At 52.4% G+C, this 16,702-nt stretch overlaps 8 protein-coding genes across 8 annotated transcripts; 5 read left to right on the top strand and 3 right to left on the bottom strand.

Annotated features, from left to right (window-relative positions):
• Positions 1-1,151: 1,151 nt before the first annotated feature.
• SCP_1102780 (hypothetical protein) lies at positions 1,152-2,490 on the bottom strand (the record flags this gene model as incomplete). Its single annotated transcript, XM_027762713.1, has 3 exons — positions 1,152-1,721; positions 1,778-1,921; positions 1,975-2,490. The coding sequence occupies 3 exons, from the start codon at positions 2,488-2,490 to the stop codon at positions 1,152-1,154; spliced, it is 1,230 nt and encodes a 409-aa protein (XP_027618514.1).
• Positions 2,491-2,792: 302 nt separating this feature from the next.
• SCP_1102770 (Plasma membrane proteolipid 3) lies at positions 2,793-3,283 on the top strand (the record flags this gene model as incomplete). Its single annotated transcript, XM_027762712.1, has 5 exons — positions 2,793-2,902; positions 2,956-2,984; positions 3,044-3,061; positions 3,123-3,183; positions 3,250-3,283. The coding sequence occupies 5 exons, from the start codon at positions 2,793-2,795 to the stop codon at positions 3,281-3,283; spliced, it is 252 nt and encodes an 83-aa protein (XP_027618513.1).
• A 1,240-nt stretch (positions 3,284-4,523) lies between these two features.
• SCP_1102760 (hypothetical protein) lies at positions 4,524-5,175 on the top strand (the record flags this gene model as incomplete). The annotated part of the gene is made up of 5 exons (XM_027762711.1): positions 4,524-4,768; positions 4,824-4,855; positions 4,925-4,942; positions 5,015-5,075; positions 5,142-5,175. The coding sequence occupies 5 exons, from the start codon at positions 4,524-4,526 to the stop codon at positions 5,173-5,175; spliced, it is 390 nt and encodes a 129-aa protein (XP_027618512.1).
• Positions 5,176-5,780: 605 nt separating this feature from the next.
• SCP_1102750 (Peroxisomal membrane protein) lies at positions 5,781-6,994 on the bottom strand (the record flags this gene model as incomplete). Its single annotated transcript, XM_027762710.1, has 2 exons — positions 5,781-5,930; positions 5,990-6,994. The coding sequence occupies 2 exons, from the start codon at positions 6,992-6,994 to the stop codon at positions 5,781-5,783; spliced, it is 1,155 nt and encodes a 384-aa protein (XP_027618511.1).
• Positions 6,995-7,465: 471 nt separating this feature from the next.
• On the bottom strand, positions 7,466-9,913 carry SCP_1102740 (predicted protein; the record flags this gene model as incomplete). The annotated part of the gene is made up of 15 exons (XM_027762709.1): positions 7,466-7,496; positions 7,551-7,605; positions 7,660-7,785; positions 7,842-7,855; positions 7,907-7,912; positions 7,981-7,990; positions 8,047-8,122; positions 8,171-8,260; positions 8,320-8,460; positions 8,519-8,621; positions 8,671-8,735; positions 8,791-9,314; positions 9,380-9,499; positions 9,574-9,703; positions 9,803-9,913. 15 exons carry the CDS (start codon positions 9,911-9,913, stop codon positions 7,466-7,468), a joined length of 1,602 nt encoding a protein of 533 aa, XP_027618510.1.
• A 1,764-nt stretch (positions 9,914-11,677) lies between these two features.
• Positions 11,678-13,111, top strand: SCP_1102730 (hypothetical protein; the record flags this gene model as incomplete). The annotated part of the gene is made up of 4 exons (XM_027762708.1): positions 11,678-12,053; positions 12,715-12,780; positions 12,843-12,993; positions 13,039-13,111. The coding sequence occupies 4 exons, from the start codon at positions 11,678-11,680 to the stop codon at positions 13,109-13,111; spliced, it is 666 nt and encodes a 221-aa protein (XP_027618509.1).
• A 69-nt stretch (positions 13,112-13,180) lies between these two features.
• Positions 13,181-14,313, top strand: SCP_1102720 (hypothetical protein; the record flags this gene model as incomplete). The annotated part of the gene is made up of 4 exons (XM_027762707.1): positions 13,181-13,547; positions 13,605-13,944; positions 13,998-14,181; positions 14,242-14,313. 4 exons carry the CDS (start codon positions 13,181-13,183, stop codon positions 14,311-14,313), a joined length of 963 nt encoding a protein of 320 aa, XP_027618508.1.
• A 160-nt stretch (positions 14,314-14,473) lies between these two features.
• SCP_1102710 (putative AC9 transposase) lies at positions 14,474-16,278 on the top strand (the record flags this gene model as incomplete). The annotated part of the gene is made up of 7 exons (XM_027762706.1): positions 14,474-14,503; positions 14,554-14,949; positions 14,998-15,252; positions 15,308-15,536; positions 15,595-15,764; positions 15,826-16,018; positions 16,073-16,278. The coding sequence occupies 7 exons, from the start codon at positions 14,474-14,476 to the stop codon at positions 16,276-16,278; spliced, it is 1,479 nt and encodes a 492-aa protein (XP_027618507.1).
• Positions 16,279-16,702: the final 424 nt, after the last annotated feature.

Here is a 16,702-nt window from a genome sequence, read left to right as displayed (position 1 = left end):
CGAGTTCGCCCAGAAGTCCGTGCCGCCCGCGAAGAGCTACCGGTAGAGCAGCTGCATGGAGTGTGATGCTCTAGAAGACATAACGTACATACGTTGTCAGTATGCAAGACCAACAAAATATGGTACTATTCTATCTGTTTGTATTGCTACTGTATTGCCGACCTATACAAGTTAACAAAGTCCATTTAATCACATCATCACCTGGTCATTACCGTTGAGCATCTCCGAGCAAGATCTGCTGCCGCCCGGCGGTCCTTTGAGTATGACAAGCCAAGAAGACAACATGTCGTGTATGTTCTGCAGACCAGCGAGGAGGGGGAAGCAGACGAGGATGAGTCTGTCACGTTCGGAGCTAACCGAAAACGAGATACTGTACCATTTCGATCTATTCGACACCTGGTGTGACGCGTGACAGCATGGTACCGATTTGACAGGTAGACAACTCGGCCGGACACCCGTGACCGGCCGAAATTTTCGACATTTTGGACCCTTTTTAGGGAATTTCCCCCATTTTGGGTGCCCTTTGGGGCAGTGACATGCAAAGACCTTCCGACAGTACTACCTGTGACCCGTGACAGCCGCCAAATTTCGACACAACAGAAGGGCATGTGACCTGTGACATGTCGAATAGATCGAAATGGTACAGTACTATGTGCCGCGAAAACGCGACCCACCAACCACAATTGAAGTCGGCACAGCAAAAACGGTGTCAGGACATCCAAAACCTACTGCAAAAACCAAATAAGTTGCTAGAGATCCATATTACTTTTTGTCCGGCCAGGCGCTTCAAACTAACTACCTCGAATGTGCTCGTGATCGTTCTGTGGTGGTCTCGTTCCCTGATGTGATGCCACGGGCAATGTCTTCGGATATCAGGAACCTCAGTTCGTCGGCCAGGCAGGACCGGTAGCACTCTCTGTGAGAGACGGCCTCAGCCCCGGCTCCCCCTAAGGGATCGTCGAAGACTGAACGTCGCGGAAGATAGTTAAACATAAAGATACAAAAGTTTTAAGTATTTAATCGACGTACTGGTAGAGTGTTCGGGAAAACAAGTAAAACCGCACCAACAAAACATGAGGAACCTTGACAGTAATGATTCACATATTACTATAGGTCAATACGAATCATGAAGAGTCAGGGGAACGTACACATCATCGCTTGGTATGCAACCAAGAAGTCACTTTATGCTCCAACTCCTTACGCTTCGCCAACTCTGATTCTCTCTGTTCCGCGAGATGTCTCTCCCTTTGTTCGGCGGTCGGCGGTCGTCGTACGATCTGTGGAAGGAGTAGAAGCATATCATAGACGTCCATCTTTCCACCGCCTTCAATGTCTCCCTTCTCCCGTCTCTCCGCCCTCTCCCGCTTCTGTTGTGCTTTCTTCATATTATTCCGCTCTCTTTCATGCTCAATCTGTGCCATATCACCATTTAGGTAGAAACGACCTTGCCAATGCTGGCTCAGATAGGCAGAGAAATCTTCATGACTGAAATATTTCATAACCGCTGCAGCATAGACGGCATCAAAGAGGATGCCCGGAGGCCAAGAAGTTCGATCGACAGGAAGGCGGAGAGCCTGGCCGTGAGGGATGGCGATGTTGCAGACGCGATCATGACGGAAATCAGGATCGAAGACGGCTTCGAAGCTATGAATGGTCCATCGCTGCTCATCTGGTTGTAAGGTGGGATCGACGTCGTTGGTAGACATCGCGAAGTTCGGTGTCTGTCCGGAAGAAGAATCAGTCAGGCAATCTTCCTATATTCGTGAATCATCCCTACCAACAGGAAGGCCACACCTCTCCTCCCGAGTGCCCGATGGAGCTGGCTTACCACGAAGAGGCCGTTACGAATGTCGTCAATATCGTCGATACAATCATTTTTGTCCTCGTCACGGCTACGAGCATTGGTAAGTACTTTGATACACTAAAGACAAGCTGGTCAGCATGGAGAACGTGGAAAACCATGGAGTACCGTACGATGTCCCCCTTACTCTGACCAATGAGATGCGCGGCATCGCACATCACGGCAAGAGCATCCGACGCAACGCATCGTACATCACGGCCCTCAACTTCATCTCTGAAGCCATCGCAGCATGCTTCAGTCGTACTTCCCGTGGCGCAGTAGGGCTCAGCAATATAGGGGTCCAGCGGAAACATCCGTGAGAGCTCTGCTGGAGTGACATGAAAGTAGAGAGAGAAGTTGCCGTCGATCAGAGGCCTGTCGTAGTCGATTTCGATGGCATCAGCATTGTCCGTAGCGCAAAGTATACCTTCAGCTCCCAGAATAACTCCGGTGATGAACCGGATCCATTTGTACGGCTTGGGAGAGAACTCGAGAATACATGCCTTCTGAATCTTGAGACATCGTACCCACTCCCATTCTAGTTCTCTAACTCTCACATCTCCTTCCGACCCTTCTTCCTCTGTTGCGTGAGGCCGAGCAAGCTGAGCAATGACGGTGATGATTTCGCTTTCAGCGGCTGAGTCGTCCATGGTTATTGGGGAAAGAAGCGCTAGTCACACGCGTGACCCGAAATGGGCATGACTCCACGTGCAGTGAGCGTACGTCACTGCTACGACTCAACTCGGACAACAACCTTCCGCAGTGCGCAAGATCAGACCACGCCCGCAGGCACATACTCCATGCGACCTGCCCATGTCCGCTATAAATTCTCCTTCCCCTTCGTTTGTTATGGGCACCGACTTCCACACTCTCGCATAACTAACTCGACGCCGGTGTCCACAAAACATCGCCTTCTTTCACCGCACTCGACTTCCGCGAAAGCGACACACTAATGGCGGCTGTTAACGGAACGTACGGCACCGCGGCGCCCGTGGCCGCACCTATTGCCGGGAAGAGGCGCGTCAGCCCGACGCACGACGTGATCCTCTACTTCCTCGCCCTGTACGTGCCGCTTTATATCTCATTCCGGCGAGGAGGTACTGACCACGCGCTAGGTTCATCCCGCCCTTGGCAGTGTTCTTCAGTGAGTGTCCGCGAATTTCGTTCATGCACCACGCGCGGCTGACGTGCTCCGTGACGCAGAGCGCGGTATCAGAGCAGGTATGCAGCTTCTCCACTTCTACGCGCACGGGACAACGCTGACGCGCTGGGTGCCTTGCAGACTTTTGGATCAACATCCTGCTGTGGATCCTCGGCTGGATCCCTGGCGTGCTGCACGCGTGGTCTGTCGCTTCTGCCCATTTACCCTGTCATTAACCGTGTTGATCGTTCTTGTGTATCGTGCACAGGTATATCATCTCGCGAAGCGAAGGCTACATGTAGTCTTTCGCGCTGAGGCCTGAGGAACGTGTGCAGGCAACGGACGCCGAGTATGATGTCGGTGCTGGTTCGTGAGTGATGATCCTGCTGTATGCCAGTGTGTATGTCGAATATTAGTGTTTGGCACCCGTCCTTTGGGGCGATGATCGCAGGCTTGCTGCCGCAAGTGATATCAGCGCTCAAAGGACGTCGGGGTACCCCCGAAGGGAACGACGCAAGCTGAAGTGTAGTATGTTTCACGGCGAGTTCGTCGGCGTCGGTGTGCAGTACCGACGGCGCGCGAAGCAAGGTACCGCTGCCGTGATTTGTGCCAGCTCGGAGGATTCGCTGGGATTGTGGCACCTGCTTAAGGCGCGTCGGCGACGGGGCACGCATTCCCATATCTGAACTTTGAAGGTCTGAACCGTCGATGTGTGCAGACGTGTCACTCCGGTTTCTCGATGTATAGAGTTGATGCGGACCGGTCGCGCTGGATACCCTTTTGTTTTGTTTGCGGACGACGTCCGTCTGCCATGGCCACGCCCTTTCGCACGACGACGAGCGTCGGGTATCTAAATGTTGTGGACTCTACCTGGCCAGTCACTGCCGCGTCGACCTTGATGTCCACTACCGTTAACCGTGATCCCGCTCTATCGACCCTTTCTACGCCTCCCGAGGTGCCCCTGGTCCCACGAAACTTGCGGAAATCCTGTGCTTGTCATCTGCGCTTCCCGTTATGGAGTTAGAGTGATTTCCCCAGCGCGCTGTCTGGCATAAATCGTACCCCTTGTATGCTCTTTAGCCTCAGGAAGGAATAGTGTTACGATCCCTGCGAGATGCACTCATGTCTAGGTATCCCGCTGCGCACTTTACCACATCACACAGCATCGAAGCATAGGTCTCCGCATTCCTGTTACCCGTCATAGCCGCTCTTGGATATGGTCGAGATGGACTTGAAGTTGGAGGAACACGGGTGCTGGATCGTCCTTGCAACATGGCTGCAATGTAATCCGGAGAACGCCGGGCGTTCAGTATGTCGTCCCGAAACAAGCATAGCCTGCACTCAGGGGAGGTGGAGCAGTCCGCCGACAGGCCCTGCAGTCGTGCGTCATGCCTGCGGGCGCACGCCCCATGTACGGTGCTTATAATCCGCTCCTGTCTCCCCTCACTTCACACCTCCCACCACCGCTCCTATCGCGTAGCTTCGACGGTCCCCGCAAATATAACTGCATTCTTTCACCACCTTTGACAAACCGCGAACGCCATGGCTGATGTCGGCGAAAAAGACAGGATGGCTGCCTCTGCGGTTCCCCCCGCAGCGCCCCCTGCAACGGCTCCTGCGACGGCTCCTGCGGTAGCTCCTGCGACGGCTCCTGCGACGGCTCCTGCGACGGCTCCTGCGACAGCTCCCCAGCCTGCGCCTCCCGCCCATGCGTACGGCGCCCCGCCTGGCGGTGAGAAGCAGCGCGTCACCCAGCCGTCCGACATGGCCCTCTTCTTCCTCGCGCTGTACGTGTCACCCCTATATCTCACGTCCTGCCAGGAGGTGCTGAACATGCGCTAGGTTCATCCCGCCCTTAGCTGTGTTCTTCAGCAGTGAGTGCCCGCGCCCAAAAAAGTGCTGCTGGTTTGGGTAACGACGGCTGACGCGCTTCGTGACGCCAGAGCGCGGAATCACATCAGGTGCGTAGCAGTCCCTTTCCGGCGCGTTTTTCTCTGGGCGCAGTATGCTGACGCGCGGCGGGGACGCTACAGATTTCTGGATCAACATCCTTCTGTGGATCCTCGGCTGGATCCCTGGCGTGCTGCACGCCTGGTCAGTCGCGTTCTGCCTGTGTATAACTGTCAGCCGTGTTGATTGTTTCGTGTGCGTCGCGCCCAGGTATATTATCTCGCGAAGCCAAGGCTACGTGTAGTCTGTGGTGTGGAGCCCGTAATGTGGCAACGGACGAGAACGACTGTAATGCTGGTTCGTGAGCGTATCCTGTGTGTATATCGATCAGCTTTCGGCACTTGTATTTTAAGGAGCAATAATCACGGTCTTGCTAGTGTAACCGTCGTGGGTGGTGACATGATTGCTTACGGTGAGAAGATGAACGCCTGCCTAGCTAAGGAGAGACGCAAGCTTGAACTGTGATATTTCGCTGAGGTCGGTGTGCATTAAACACGCGAAAGTACATCGCGTTAAGGCGAACGAACTCCACGTTGAAACTGGTCTTGGAGCACCGCACAGTACCCCTTCCACTGGGCGTGATTTACGGGTGTATGTTTGAAAGAAAAAGAATGAAGATAGCTACGAGTACACATACGCATCCAAAAAAGATATCGCACTAAAATGACGGTATACAACTGACCAAAGGCAGGTACGTAGGGGAGAAACCACATCACACACCCTGGAGATACCGAGGAACAGAACCAAGAATAGGGGGATAGACAAGACGACCGCCCGTCCTTTTGATCACTCCTCATCGACTGGAATCGCGATCAGGAGAGCGCACAATGACGGAATGAATGCACAGCCCTACGCGACCTTCTTCGTCTCGACTGGCGCCGCAGCCGGCGGAGGAGGAGCATCGATGGGTTTCCGACGCTCGAGGACTTGCACCCACTTGCGCGGGAACCAGCCTTCGCGGCCCTCCCTCGTCCGACCCTTCCACCACTCGCTCTCGACCTGAAAATCCACGAGAAGGTGAGGTCAGCGGCTCGGACAGTGGACAGAGGAAAACGCACCTCAAGCCGTGGATCAACCTCAGCGCCCGTCGCGGGGTCGAGCTTGCCCATGATCGCAACGATCTCGTTCTCCTTCAACGAGAGCTCCATGGGGCCCGCGCCCTCGAATAGATACAGTGCGCGCGCGAACGTCAGCTGCGAGGGGTCCAGCGGGGGCAGCTGCCCACCGCCCTGCGCCGCAACGGCTGCCTGCTGGCGCGCGATAAGCGCACGCACAAGGCGATGCATTGCGTACGGCACGCCGAACACCGCGAGCAAGAATATGATGAGTGGCTTCCTGCTCGCGCGCGGCTGCTGGGGCGCGCCGGCGGGCTTGGGCGGGACGCCATTCACGAACTGGCGGAACTCCGAGTTCAGCGCGGGAGCGGAGGCGGGTGCGCGGCCGGTGAGGAGGTCGCGCAGCCATCGGACTAGGCCAAATAGGCCAAGGATGCTGCCCAGGGCGGAACGCAGGGCGGAGACCTGGTCGACGACGCCGAGCATGGCGAAAAAGCTCGCGTGTGTTGCGGCAAACGTGCTCTCGAGCATCTGCGCGACCCCGCCGAATGTCTGCACGAGGGCCTGCAGCATCCCGAATGTCTGCGCCGTCGTCGCCTCCAGCGTTTGGGTCAGCGACGGCGGAGCGTTGGGGTCCAGCCCCGGGGCGCTCGGCATGCCCCCATACGGCATCCCCATCCCCATGGGCGACGGGTACATGCTCGACATGCCGTACGGCGAGTACGACGATCCGCCATACCCGCCGTACCCGCCCCCGTACATGTTGTTCATGCCGTAGGGCGAATACGAGCCGAACCGGTTGTAGGGCGACGAGTACGAGGAGCCGTAGGACGAGTATGGTGAGGAGTAATTGCCCATCCCAGCATTGAAAGCCGGGTTTGCGATGCCCGCCGAAGGGCCTGCCAGGGCGGCTGGCCGTGTGGGCACTGTGGGTAGTGTCGTCGTTGTGGAGGTTGAGGGGATAGACGACGGCGCTGGTGCCGATGGTGTGGGAGAGGGAGTGGACATTGGGGCAGCGGCGACTGCTGAGCCTGGACGCTCCCAGGGTTTTGGAGGTGAGGGCATCAGTAAAATCGGCGGCGACGACGAGAACGCAAATGAGCGTCGGCGAAGAGCCGCTGGCGACCGACTCGCGGTTAAACCAGAATGCACGTGATTGCTGCCGGCTCACTCGCTGGAAAACGCGTCTGTGTATGAATCTGATGGTTACTTATGTCCGTGTAAGCTGACGATATAACTAGCCACGGAGGACCGCATGATTGTAATCTAAATTCTATCCGCACTCAAAAGTCCGCGACTTCCAGGATTGTCCGATGAGTGGTAATGTTACGCTTCACTCTTCGAGGTTAGATTTTCTCACCAAATATTTCGGGAGGCCACACGGCCCCTTCAGAGTAAGTATAATTGATGCTACTTACGCAGAAATAATAAAGATACTAAGCGAATGTCGTCAACCACTATACACCTTGTCTTGTGTGGCTACTCCCATCCCAACAAGATAAATAGCATCCTATGATTTGTTAAGCACACGAGACGCAGATGGAGAGAGAGACAAGAGACTCACAATCTCGCACCTGCCACCCCGTGCCGATAGATGAAGGATGGGAGGAGCTGTAGCCCTGAAGAATACAAGATATTCAGCGACTGCGGGCTTGCCAGCATGGGAGACTGACCAAAGTTGGCGATTCCATATAATGGCGTTCGTGCGAGTAGTTTTGAAGCATCCACACAATCCCTCATGTCACTTTGCATTGGCCGCATCTCAGGCTTCATTAAAAATATGAGAAGAAGGCGCATATCTTGTAGAGTACATCAACAGTGATGGACATCATGCAGGAAGACGACGTGGACTTACAAACTCCAATAAGTCTGTGGAAGAGAAGTCAGTCTAGCAACGCTGTGAACAGCCTTAGAACGTACGGCCAACTGATCGCGATAAATTTTAATCGACGATATCCAGTAATAAACGCGGAGAAAGGAATATTGTTACTCACATGGTACGTCCTAGGCAGAATACTCATGTGAGTTGTGTCAATAGATCACGGACAGAAACACATTACCTGTCCGCAAGCTCGGATCCATCACCATCACTGACAAGTCTTCTGGTGAGAAAGCCTGCAGGAACAGGTCTTGCTTCTACACATAACGTCAATACTAAACACGCTCTAAACATCGCAGGCGCACATTCCACCCCTCAGGAAAAAGTGTGAGGGGAAGGAAGCCCATATCAGGATCCTCAAATCCTGTACATAAAACGACCACATCGGCCGGGAACTAAAGAAGTTCTCAGTGGTCCGTTCACACTACAGCATAAATATAGATTGGAAGCACACCTCCTTCTCCCCTTGGAATACTTGAGAGCCATCCTGCTTCAAATTCACATGCACGCTACGTGCTGACAGGCAGTTCGCACTCCCCCGAATATACTGACACCTCTCAGCCCGAATATGCTGGATGAGATAATCGTTCCAGACCTGTTCCACGTGTATGTGAGCGATAATATTTCGTACAACCTTGGACACAAGAATGTACAATTTTGCCTTCAAAGATTCCCAGACTATGCGGAACCAGTTCTTCCACACCCTGGTAGGTATAATTCGCCAAGGCATGCGTAAACCTCTTCTCCCAGATGCACCTGGAAACAGTGAGTACAAACTTTTAGAAGTCACTCTGTATGAACTGACCGGAATGGCATGTACTTCCCAAGCGATATGAGGCTATATAATAGCATATTGTATGGCAGAATCCACTTAAACAGGATTCATAGGGTCAGTAATAGTGACACATAACAGGCGTTAACACACTTTATCGTCATTGGCGATAACAACACACTTTCGTGCACGACCAAGGTCAACTGCATCAAAACTAGGCGCATCGTCCCCGAGGATCACGACGCGCCTGCCAGCGAAGATCGGATCATCACCTGTTTCGGAAGAATGGTACACAGCACCACTGAAGACATTCCCGGTTTGCCTGCTGGTGGCCGTATCGCGTTCACATGCACCTTCACCTGTATGGCGTGTGGACGTGGGCATACCCTTCATCATGATCGCCTTTGGCCGGCCACACTTCCCTACAGCGACGACAACAGCATCAAAGATATCCTCGTTAGTCGTCTCATCCTTGATAGGCGCATTCTCGATGCCTCCTCCGATATGGTATCGCACTATCCACTGCGCAGGGCTCCCGTAGAAGGGAAGGGCTTTCTTGCCTTGAATCTCCGCATAGGTTAAGACCTCTTCAGCTGTGGCTCGTCGAATATCAAGCACCTTGCAGCAAAGATGCATACGACTGTCAAGATCGTACTTGTCCACTAGGCGATGAATCTCTGCAGAGTGAAGAGATCGTTAGCACATATATTAAACGACAATTGCAGCAGAGAACATTATTTACCCTCTAAGATCTCATCCCGCAGTGGGAAGAAATGTCTCCATAAAACAGTAGGGTGGAAGCGATAGAACAATGAAGTGGATCGCAACCGTGTGCTGCTGTTAGAATGGCTCCAGATTCCGCCTACGTAAACTCGTGTGAGAATAGGTTTGATCGTCGAGGAACGATGGTGGCCGCCATCGGACCACTCAACTCACCGTAATCTTCCTCTTGGCCAAAAAGTACGACTTCGAAGCCCTGGGAGAGCGCATGGGCCGCACATGCAACGCCGGTGGCTCCAGTGCCAATAATCGCAATACGGCCTGGTTGTCGTGAACTTGATGCACGCTGGAGAACACGTCAGACTAGCAGTAAAATTTGAGAAACCAATTCGAGGGGTAATGCAACAATGGCACGCTTCGCAGAATACGGAAAGGGGACACTTACCCTCACGAACAACCGAGTAATAAGTGCCTGAAGCAACAAGTAGATCCAATTCAAAACAAGAACTTCAGCAAACTCGCACAAGTCTGGCACATCTGGCACCAGATCGACCATACACTGCCAGATGCCACCACGCTGCCATAAATTCGTCTGGCATTATATTTGACCTACGTATTACCATAAACCATCTGTGGCACCATACGCCAGCCACAACTAAACCAGAACTGCCATACAAGCGCTCTGGCTCCATGCTCATCATTGTAGCTCACACCAAATTCTAGGTAGTTCAAACAATTAGATATATTGGGCCAATGCTAACTACAGTACAACACTATCCAGCACAGCACACTGCGAGTGATGATAATCCGACAGCACCCAGATCACAGTCCCCCACTGAACTAACGGCGAGGCCCGTCAGCGAAGGCAAACCCTTCAGCTACAACAGCAGAACAGTGCCGGTGTGCACAGGGTAGGAGATAGTAATGGCTCTGTAGAATGTGACATCAGATATCGAGACTAAAGGAAACAAGAAGACCAATAACTTACTGCCTTGAAGGGATGTAAAGGGAGAACTGGGCTCCAGGCGAGCAGCACCGCACCCCAGCATCGCCAATAAATCACTCACACAAGCAAGCCCAGGATTCCAGCTGCAGCGCGTGATGCGAAGCCACCGCGGCCAGCGATGGGCCAGCGGCGCCTGTCTCGAGAAGACGAGCGCGTGCACTATCGCAGAGAAGTCCTCAGCATGCCAGGGCCTGTCAACACATGGATCCTGGTGAACACAACAGGCGGCTGCACATGCCCACGTTCAAGCTTGGGTCTGTGCTGCCCGTTCATGGCCCACGAGGTCTGATGCATGCTGCAGATGCAGCGCACGAGGGTGTGTGAACGCGACTCACCGTCCTATGCATGGCGTGTATTAGGGGCCAAGAATCATCTAGCAAAATACATTAGGAAATATATCTGTTCATACCACATAGGACTTACTTGTTTCGCGATGTTGTCATAGTATATTGAAAGGGCGGGTATTCGTAGCACTTGCACGCACTCACAGTGTACCCGAGTTCCACCGCTAGGGCCAGGGACTCCACTGCATGATCTTGGTCAATGAAGAAGACGGCATTGAGAATGTCCTCATTGTCCATCATGATGCCATGCTCATGGAACAGGGTGAGCTCATGCAGGGCAAATCAAGAGACATACGATTTGTCAGGCTTTTGCGTCACTTCAAATACATCTCTTTTTAAGCCCTACCGGATGTTGCAATCTACAAATGCTCACCAATGGAAATGTCTGCATAGATCTGCAGAAAAGGCGATGTGTTGGTGGGTGCATACAGGAAGTTGTCCGGGCGAATATTTAGCACAATCATTCATAAAATGCTGGAGATGCTCACCCACAGTTAGGGTATAACACGGGTGGTGGGTGGCACTGCAGTATACCCTATATGGTATGTGCGGGTGCGGGTGCGGGTCTTGTTCCACACACACCGTGAATACCGTGCACCGCTCCACGGTCACCGCGGTGCTTGACGGGTTTTGGACACCATTAGGTCAGTGGAATATGGACAAAATATATACAATGTAAATAATAATTTCTATACTTCGGCTATCTAGACTTGTTCTGTCAGAGCTCAGAGCAAAGTTTGATTGATGCTGAATTCTAGCTCACATCTGCATGCCCGTTCTACTAGTGACTGCTCTAACAAAGGATCAGTCCCGCAAGCACCAACACATATGCTGAGAATGATAGCGTGTGAGAATTCTTCTGGGACTGGTGATTCCTTTCCGGAACACCAGCACTCCGACCCCAGTTCCCCTGGTGAAAGACGAGGATGGTGGGGAGATGGTTGAAGTCAACTTGCCCTCATTCACGCCCATGCCCTCCCCTCATCCCCGCTCTGGTATGTTCGACGGTATTCGTACATCGATGTGTCAGCACAATAGCACCGCCCCTGCTTCCGCACAGCATCAGAACAGCAGCCCCAGTATCAGCCGTCCGACAAAGCTGATGTCGCTAAGAAGCAGGGGCCGTGAGCAGTTCACGGGCGACAAGAAGCAGACCGATGTCGAAGGGGGCGCGTCGGACAAGCATGCCACCTCGTGGTTTCCCCGGCTGTGGAATGTGATGCGGAAGAACGATCGAGCAGAGGAGCAAATGGATGAGACATCTTTGCCTCGCGCAAGGCTGCACCCTCAACTTACCGTTAGAGTGGACGCGCCGTCGACCGAGAGATTACTGCACTGTCAACGGAGTACGTTGCCCTGTGGGGTAATCAACACTTGAGCCGTATTGGAAACGAACCAATGAAAACCCTTATGCTAGTCCGATCTGTGGTAGGTAAAGCACACTGTATGAGAAATTGAAGCTGCCATATGCGCTGAAGATCGTCGCCGAGAATATATCTATGAGAAATATGTTAGAGAAAGGGGGCCCGGGGAGGTTTGCGTGTTGAAGGCAGGTGCCGCTGTGGGCGTCTCACGAGCACTTGAGGCTGCGGTTGAGATCCCGATCTGGTGCTGCGCAAAAATTTATCATCCCACCAGCATATCGGACAATGTTCGATAAATCGGAAGGGCACTCTGGATCGCACATAGAGGTGAGTGAATAGTACTCAGTTTCGTTGTGTTACCTGGGGCCTCTGCTCATTTGGAGAGCCCCAGGGAAATTCTGTCACGCTAATAACTTGCTCTCACAGACTCGGGAGACACATTAGCATGTCCTACGGCATCGTGAACTCAGCATGCGACTCAACCTCGCATATATTATCTCGCAATGATTGCAGGCTGCGCGTGGCACAGGGTACTCGTATCGTCTTGTTTTTTCAATGGGTCGACCGTGCGTCGCATTCACAGATAGTTAGAATGATCGTTTTCCTTGGAATGTCCGTGACATACTAACATGATCAATTGTAGGTTGCAAATTGATGGATATACGCCCCCCTCCCGCAGGATCTGAGACACTGTGGAGTGCCTTGGAAGGTTGGTAAGTGATTTTCGATAAGTTGGAACGTGCGTGACTCACGAAAACTCACTGTTTGTAGACAGCGATGTGCGGGATATTTGTCTGATCAGCGCAGCGCTGGTCGTCGTGCGAGTGGGCAAACAGATTTTCAATCAGTCGCACATTGGAAGAATATTCGAGGCTGCTATCGACGGGCAATCAGAGGCACTGCGGTGTGCCTCCACCGTATCGTATGTTTTGCCCCCTAATCTTATGTTGCGCTCACTCAATTGCAGTCTAGTCATCGGACTCAGACTCGGCAAGGATGTCATGCAGCTGATCACATTGCTCGCTGGCCCGCTCAGTTAAAAAGCGGGAATTTTCGACTTTGATGGTACGTGTGTTTCGTGCGCTCATCTCCTCTCCAGGCTAACAGCTATGGCAAAGAGAACTCAGCCCAATAGTTTATCCTCCCGCACCTCTGTCAAGTCACACGTTTCGCGCAGGGCCGCCAAAGTCACGGAGACCTTGAAGGCTGGTGTGAAGACTGTGGCGCGCCCCCTCAAACGCCTGCGCAAGTCTATCTCGAGCTCCAATCTCTCTTGTGCGACCTCACGGGCTTTGGCTCGAAGCTCTGAGCCTGACACCGTGGATGCCATTGAACTGCCTTCGGACTCCAGGAGCATTGAGATCATTGGAGGCTCTGCGATGATGCCAGCTCCGAGCGATGCCAGATCCATCCATTCTGCGGGGAGCCATGGTTCTCAGAGTGCTCTGGATGAGGAGTCAGATGAACAGGAACTCGGTGCATTTTGTTTATATCTCAATGTCGTACACACCCGCTAACCCCATTCCTGTCCAGCACATCTTCAAGCAACCTGGCGCTCCCCGGTCTATGCTTTTTTCAAGTCGAATGTGTCGGTCCAGTATAAAAATGGGCACAAATGCCATTTCTTTACGTGTGCCACTCGCAAATGCAGGAATGTACTCGGTGGAGTGCGACGATACCAGGACTCCAAGGACAAGGCCTCGACATCGAACCTCAAGTCACACATCATTCACTGCTTCGGGGCTGCAGCAGTCGAGGCGGCTATCAAGGGAGAGAACGCACCACGCAACGACTCGATCTTTGCCGTGTTCGCGCGTCAAGGCCAACAGCCGGTGACTGTCTCTCATCGCACACACTCTAATCCTGAAGTGCGGTGAGTACCTTGCATGGATGTACGGGGTTCTTGATTCTGATTACTCTTTGCAGTGCCCATCTAGTCAAGTGGATCACGGAATGCAATCGTCCTGCACACCTCATATCCGATCGCGAATTTCAAGAACTCATGACCGCAGGGCATCCCGGCCTTCTCCTGCCAACACCGATGACATTGCAACGTGACGTCAAGGCATCATTCCAGCGTTGTCGTGAGCGCATAGGGACCCTGCTACGAGTAAGTTGCCCACTATATTACTTATCCTTGTCCATGTAGGCTTATATGGTATTCACATAGGAGCATCCTGGTCATTTGAATTTTGCCACTGATGCATGGACTTCTCCGAACCATTGCGCATTTGTCGCTTAGACTGTCCATTTGGATTTTCAGGGTCACCCACTTTCATTTTTGCTTGATATAATTGAGGTCCCTGAAGTATGAAATTTCCTTTGGGCTTTATGCATGTACATGACGCTCATGCGAACATCAGTCACATACAGGGATCGCACTCGCACGTGCATTTCAAGACATGCTCATGAGTTATGGGATCGAGCAAAAGGTGTGCCTTTACTTCATTACTGACAGCCCGTGTCTCACCATTTGTAATAGATCTTGGCTTACAATGGTGACAATGCGACGTCGAATGACACCCAGACTGCGGAGCTGTCCATCCTCCCTAACTCCTTCCACGAAGTCAATCGGGCACGTTGTTTCAACCACACCTTACAGTTGTCAGCAAAGTCTCTCCTGCGTCCCTTCAACTCTGCCATCAGCTCAGCATCCGAGGAGGCAGCTGACCTCTACGTGGATATGCCTGCACTGGCGGAAGACTCCGATGATGAAGATGACGATGACAACAACAATGATGATAACGAGGCCGCAGGATATGACGACCTTGATGGGGATGATCTCAGAGAAGATGTCGATGAGCTGGCCGCATTGGATGAGGGTGCGAGGGAGGAATTATTGAGCAAGACGGCGGAAGTGCGCTCAACTCTCACTAAGGTACGTATGTCCATCTTGTTAGGAGTGCGATCATTGACAATTAGTTAGGTTCGACGTCTTTCATTTGTGATCATCCATTCCACCACGATTGCACTCCCTGCATGGCACGATGCGTGCCGAAGCACCAAGATGCCTGTTCGCATGATTCCACGTGATGTTACCACGCGTTGGAATTCCACTTACGACATGGTGAGTTTTGCCCTCAAGTACCGACAGCCAATCGACAACATCATGGGCAACAAGGTCCTTAAGCTGCCTCAATATGAGCTTGACGTGGATGATTGGAAGATAACTGAGGACCTTGTGCGAGTGCTGAAGGTAATTCTCTTATGTCACTGGTCTGATTGGATGCTGACAGTGCATCCACTGTTGCAGAAGTACAAGACAGCCACACTTTTTTTTGCAAGAGAGTGTTAGCACTATTGCTAATGTCATCCCGACAATGGACAGCATTAACGACATGCTGAGTGGCCGTACGGTACAGAACTATCACCCTGCGATTCAGTCTGCCATGCAGCTTGCACGTGCTACAATGAATCGGTACTATTCAAAAACTGATCTGTCATCTGTCTATCGGATCACAATGGGTATGTCCTTACTCCTTTCCCCTTGAGAGTTACTGTTCTGATCATTGCCATGTGCAAGTGCTTCATCCTGGGTTGAAACTCGAGTATTTCAAGAAGCGCGAGTGGGATCCTACCTGGATTGACGCTGCCGAGAACCTTACACGTGAGGAGTACATCGGCACATATGAAGATGCTATTGTGCCCATACCCATTCCTGCAGTGCATGCGGGTGTGTCTGCTGATGCTGATGTACGTGCCATGGATTTAGCAATCAGCCTGTTGTGTACTCAGTTGAATTGCCTATGACCAGGTCTCCGATAATGACGAGTTCGCTGAATTCAGGAATATCTCGTTATCTGGCTTAGTCACTGTGCGTAACGAGATTGATGACTACCTCGCGGCGCCCCTGGAGAATGTGCAGGACCCCTTGAAGTGGTGGTATGATAACCGTCAAGCTTACCCAAAGCTCTCGCGCATGGGTCTAGACTATCTCAGCATCCCCGGTATGTTCTGCCACTCCCTACCTCAGTTCATATGTGCTAATCAATATGACTCAGTGACGTCAACTGCTGTTGAGCGCACGTTCTCGCAAGGTCGCCAGCTTCTCCATTTCACACGCAACCGCATGATGCCATCGACGATCCGTGCATCACTCTGTCTCGGCTCGTGGGGGCATAGCAACCTTCTCTGCATGGAGGATCTCATCGCCGCAGTTGCCCCCAAGAAGGTAAGCATATTGAGAATGACGACAGAGAGGCAATAGATAAGGCTTAAGTACAAAATGTAATATTCTTGCTCCAATCTATGAAAACTCGTATGAGAGATACCACGGGTTTGTAGACCCGTGCAGTTTGCATACACACCGCCGGTGTTCCTGTATGGTAAGATACCCGTGGTTGTGGCAGGTACAGGATAGCGGGTCACAGGTGCGGTATCAAAATTCTTACCCACGGTGTAACCCATGTTACACCCTACCCACAGTCATTATGGAATCTCGCCTCCCTCATAGAGATCGTAAGTATGCAAGGGTTGAAGAGACCGGAGGAGAAACCAGAGATCTTCGATGGGAGCATACTGATGTGCCATGTTTGGTCAATTCAACAGAGTCACGTGCCATGGAACTTCGCATTTCTTCCGAATCTTTGCCTTTGGAGAATCTCTGTGCCTCGTATAATCTGTGTCACCTT

Source organism: Sparassis crispa, assembly GCF_003851025.1.
Source record: "Sparassis crispa DNA, contig_000011F, whole genome shotgun sequence".
Lineage (NCBI taxonomy): Eukaryota > Fungi > Basidiomycota > Agaricomycetes > Polyporales > Sparassidaceae > Sparassis > Sparassis crispa.
The sequence above is the reverse complement of the archived record's forward strand: the minus strand, read 5'-3'. Positions and strand labels throughout refer to the sequence as shown.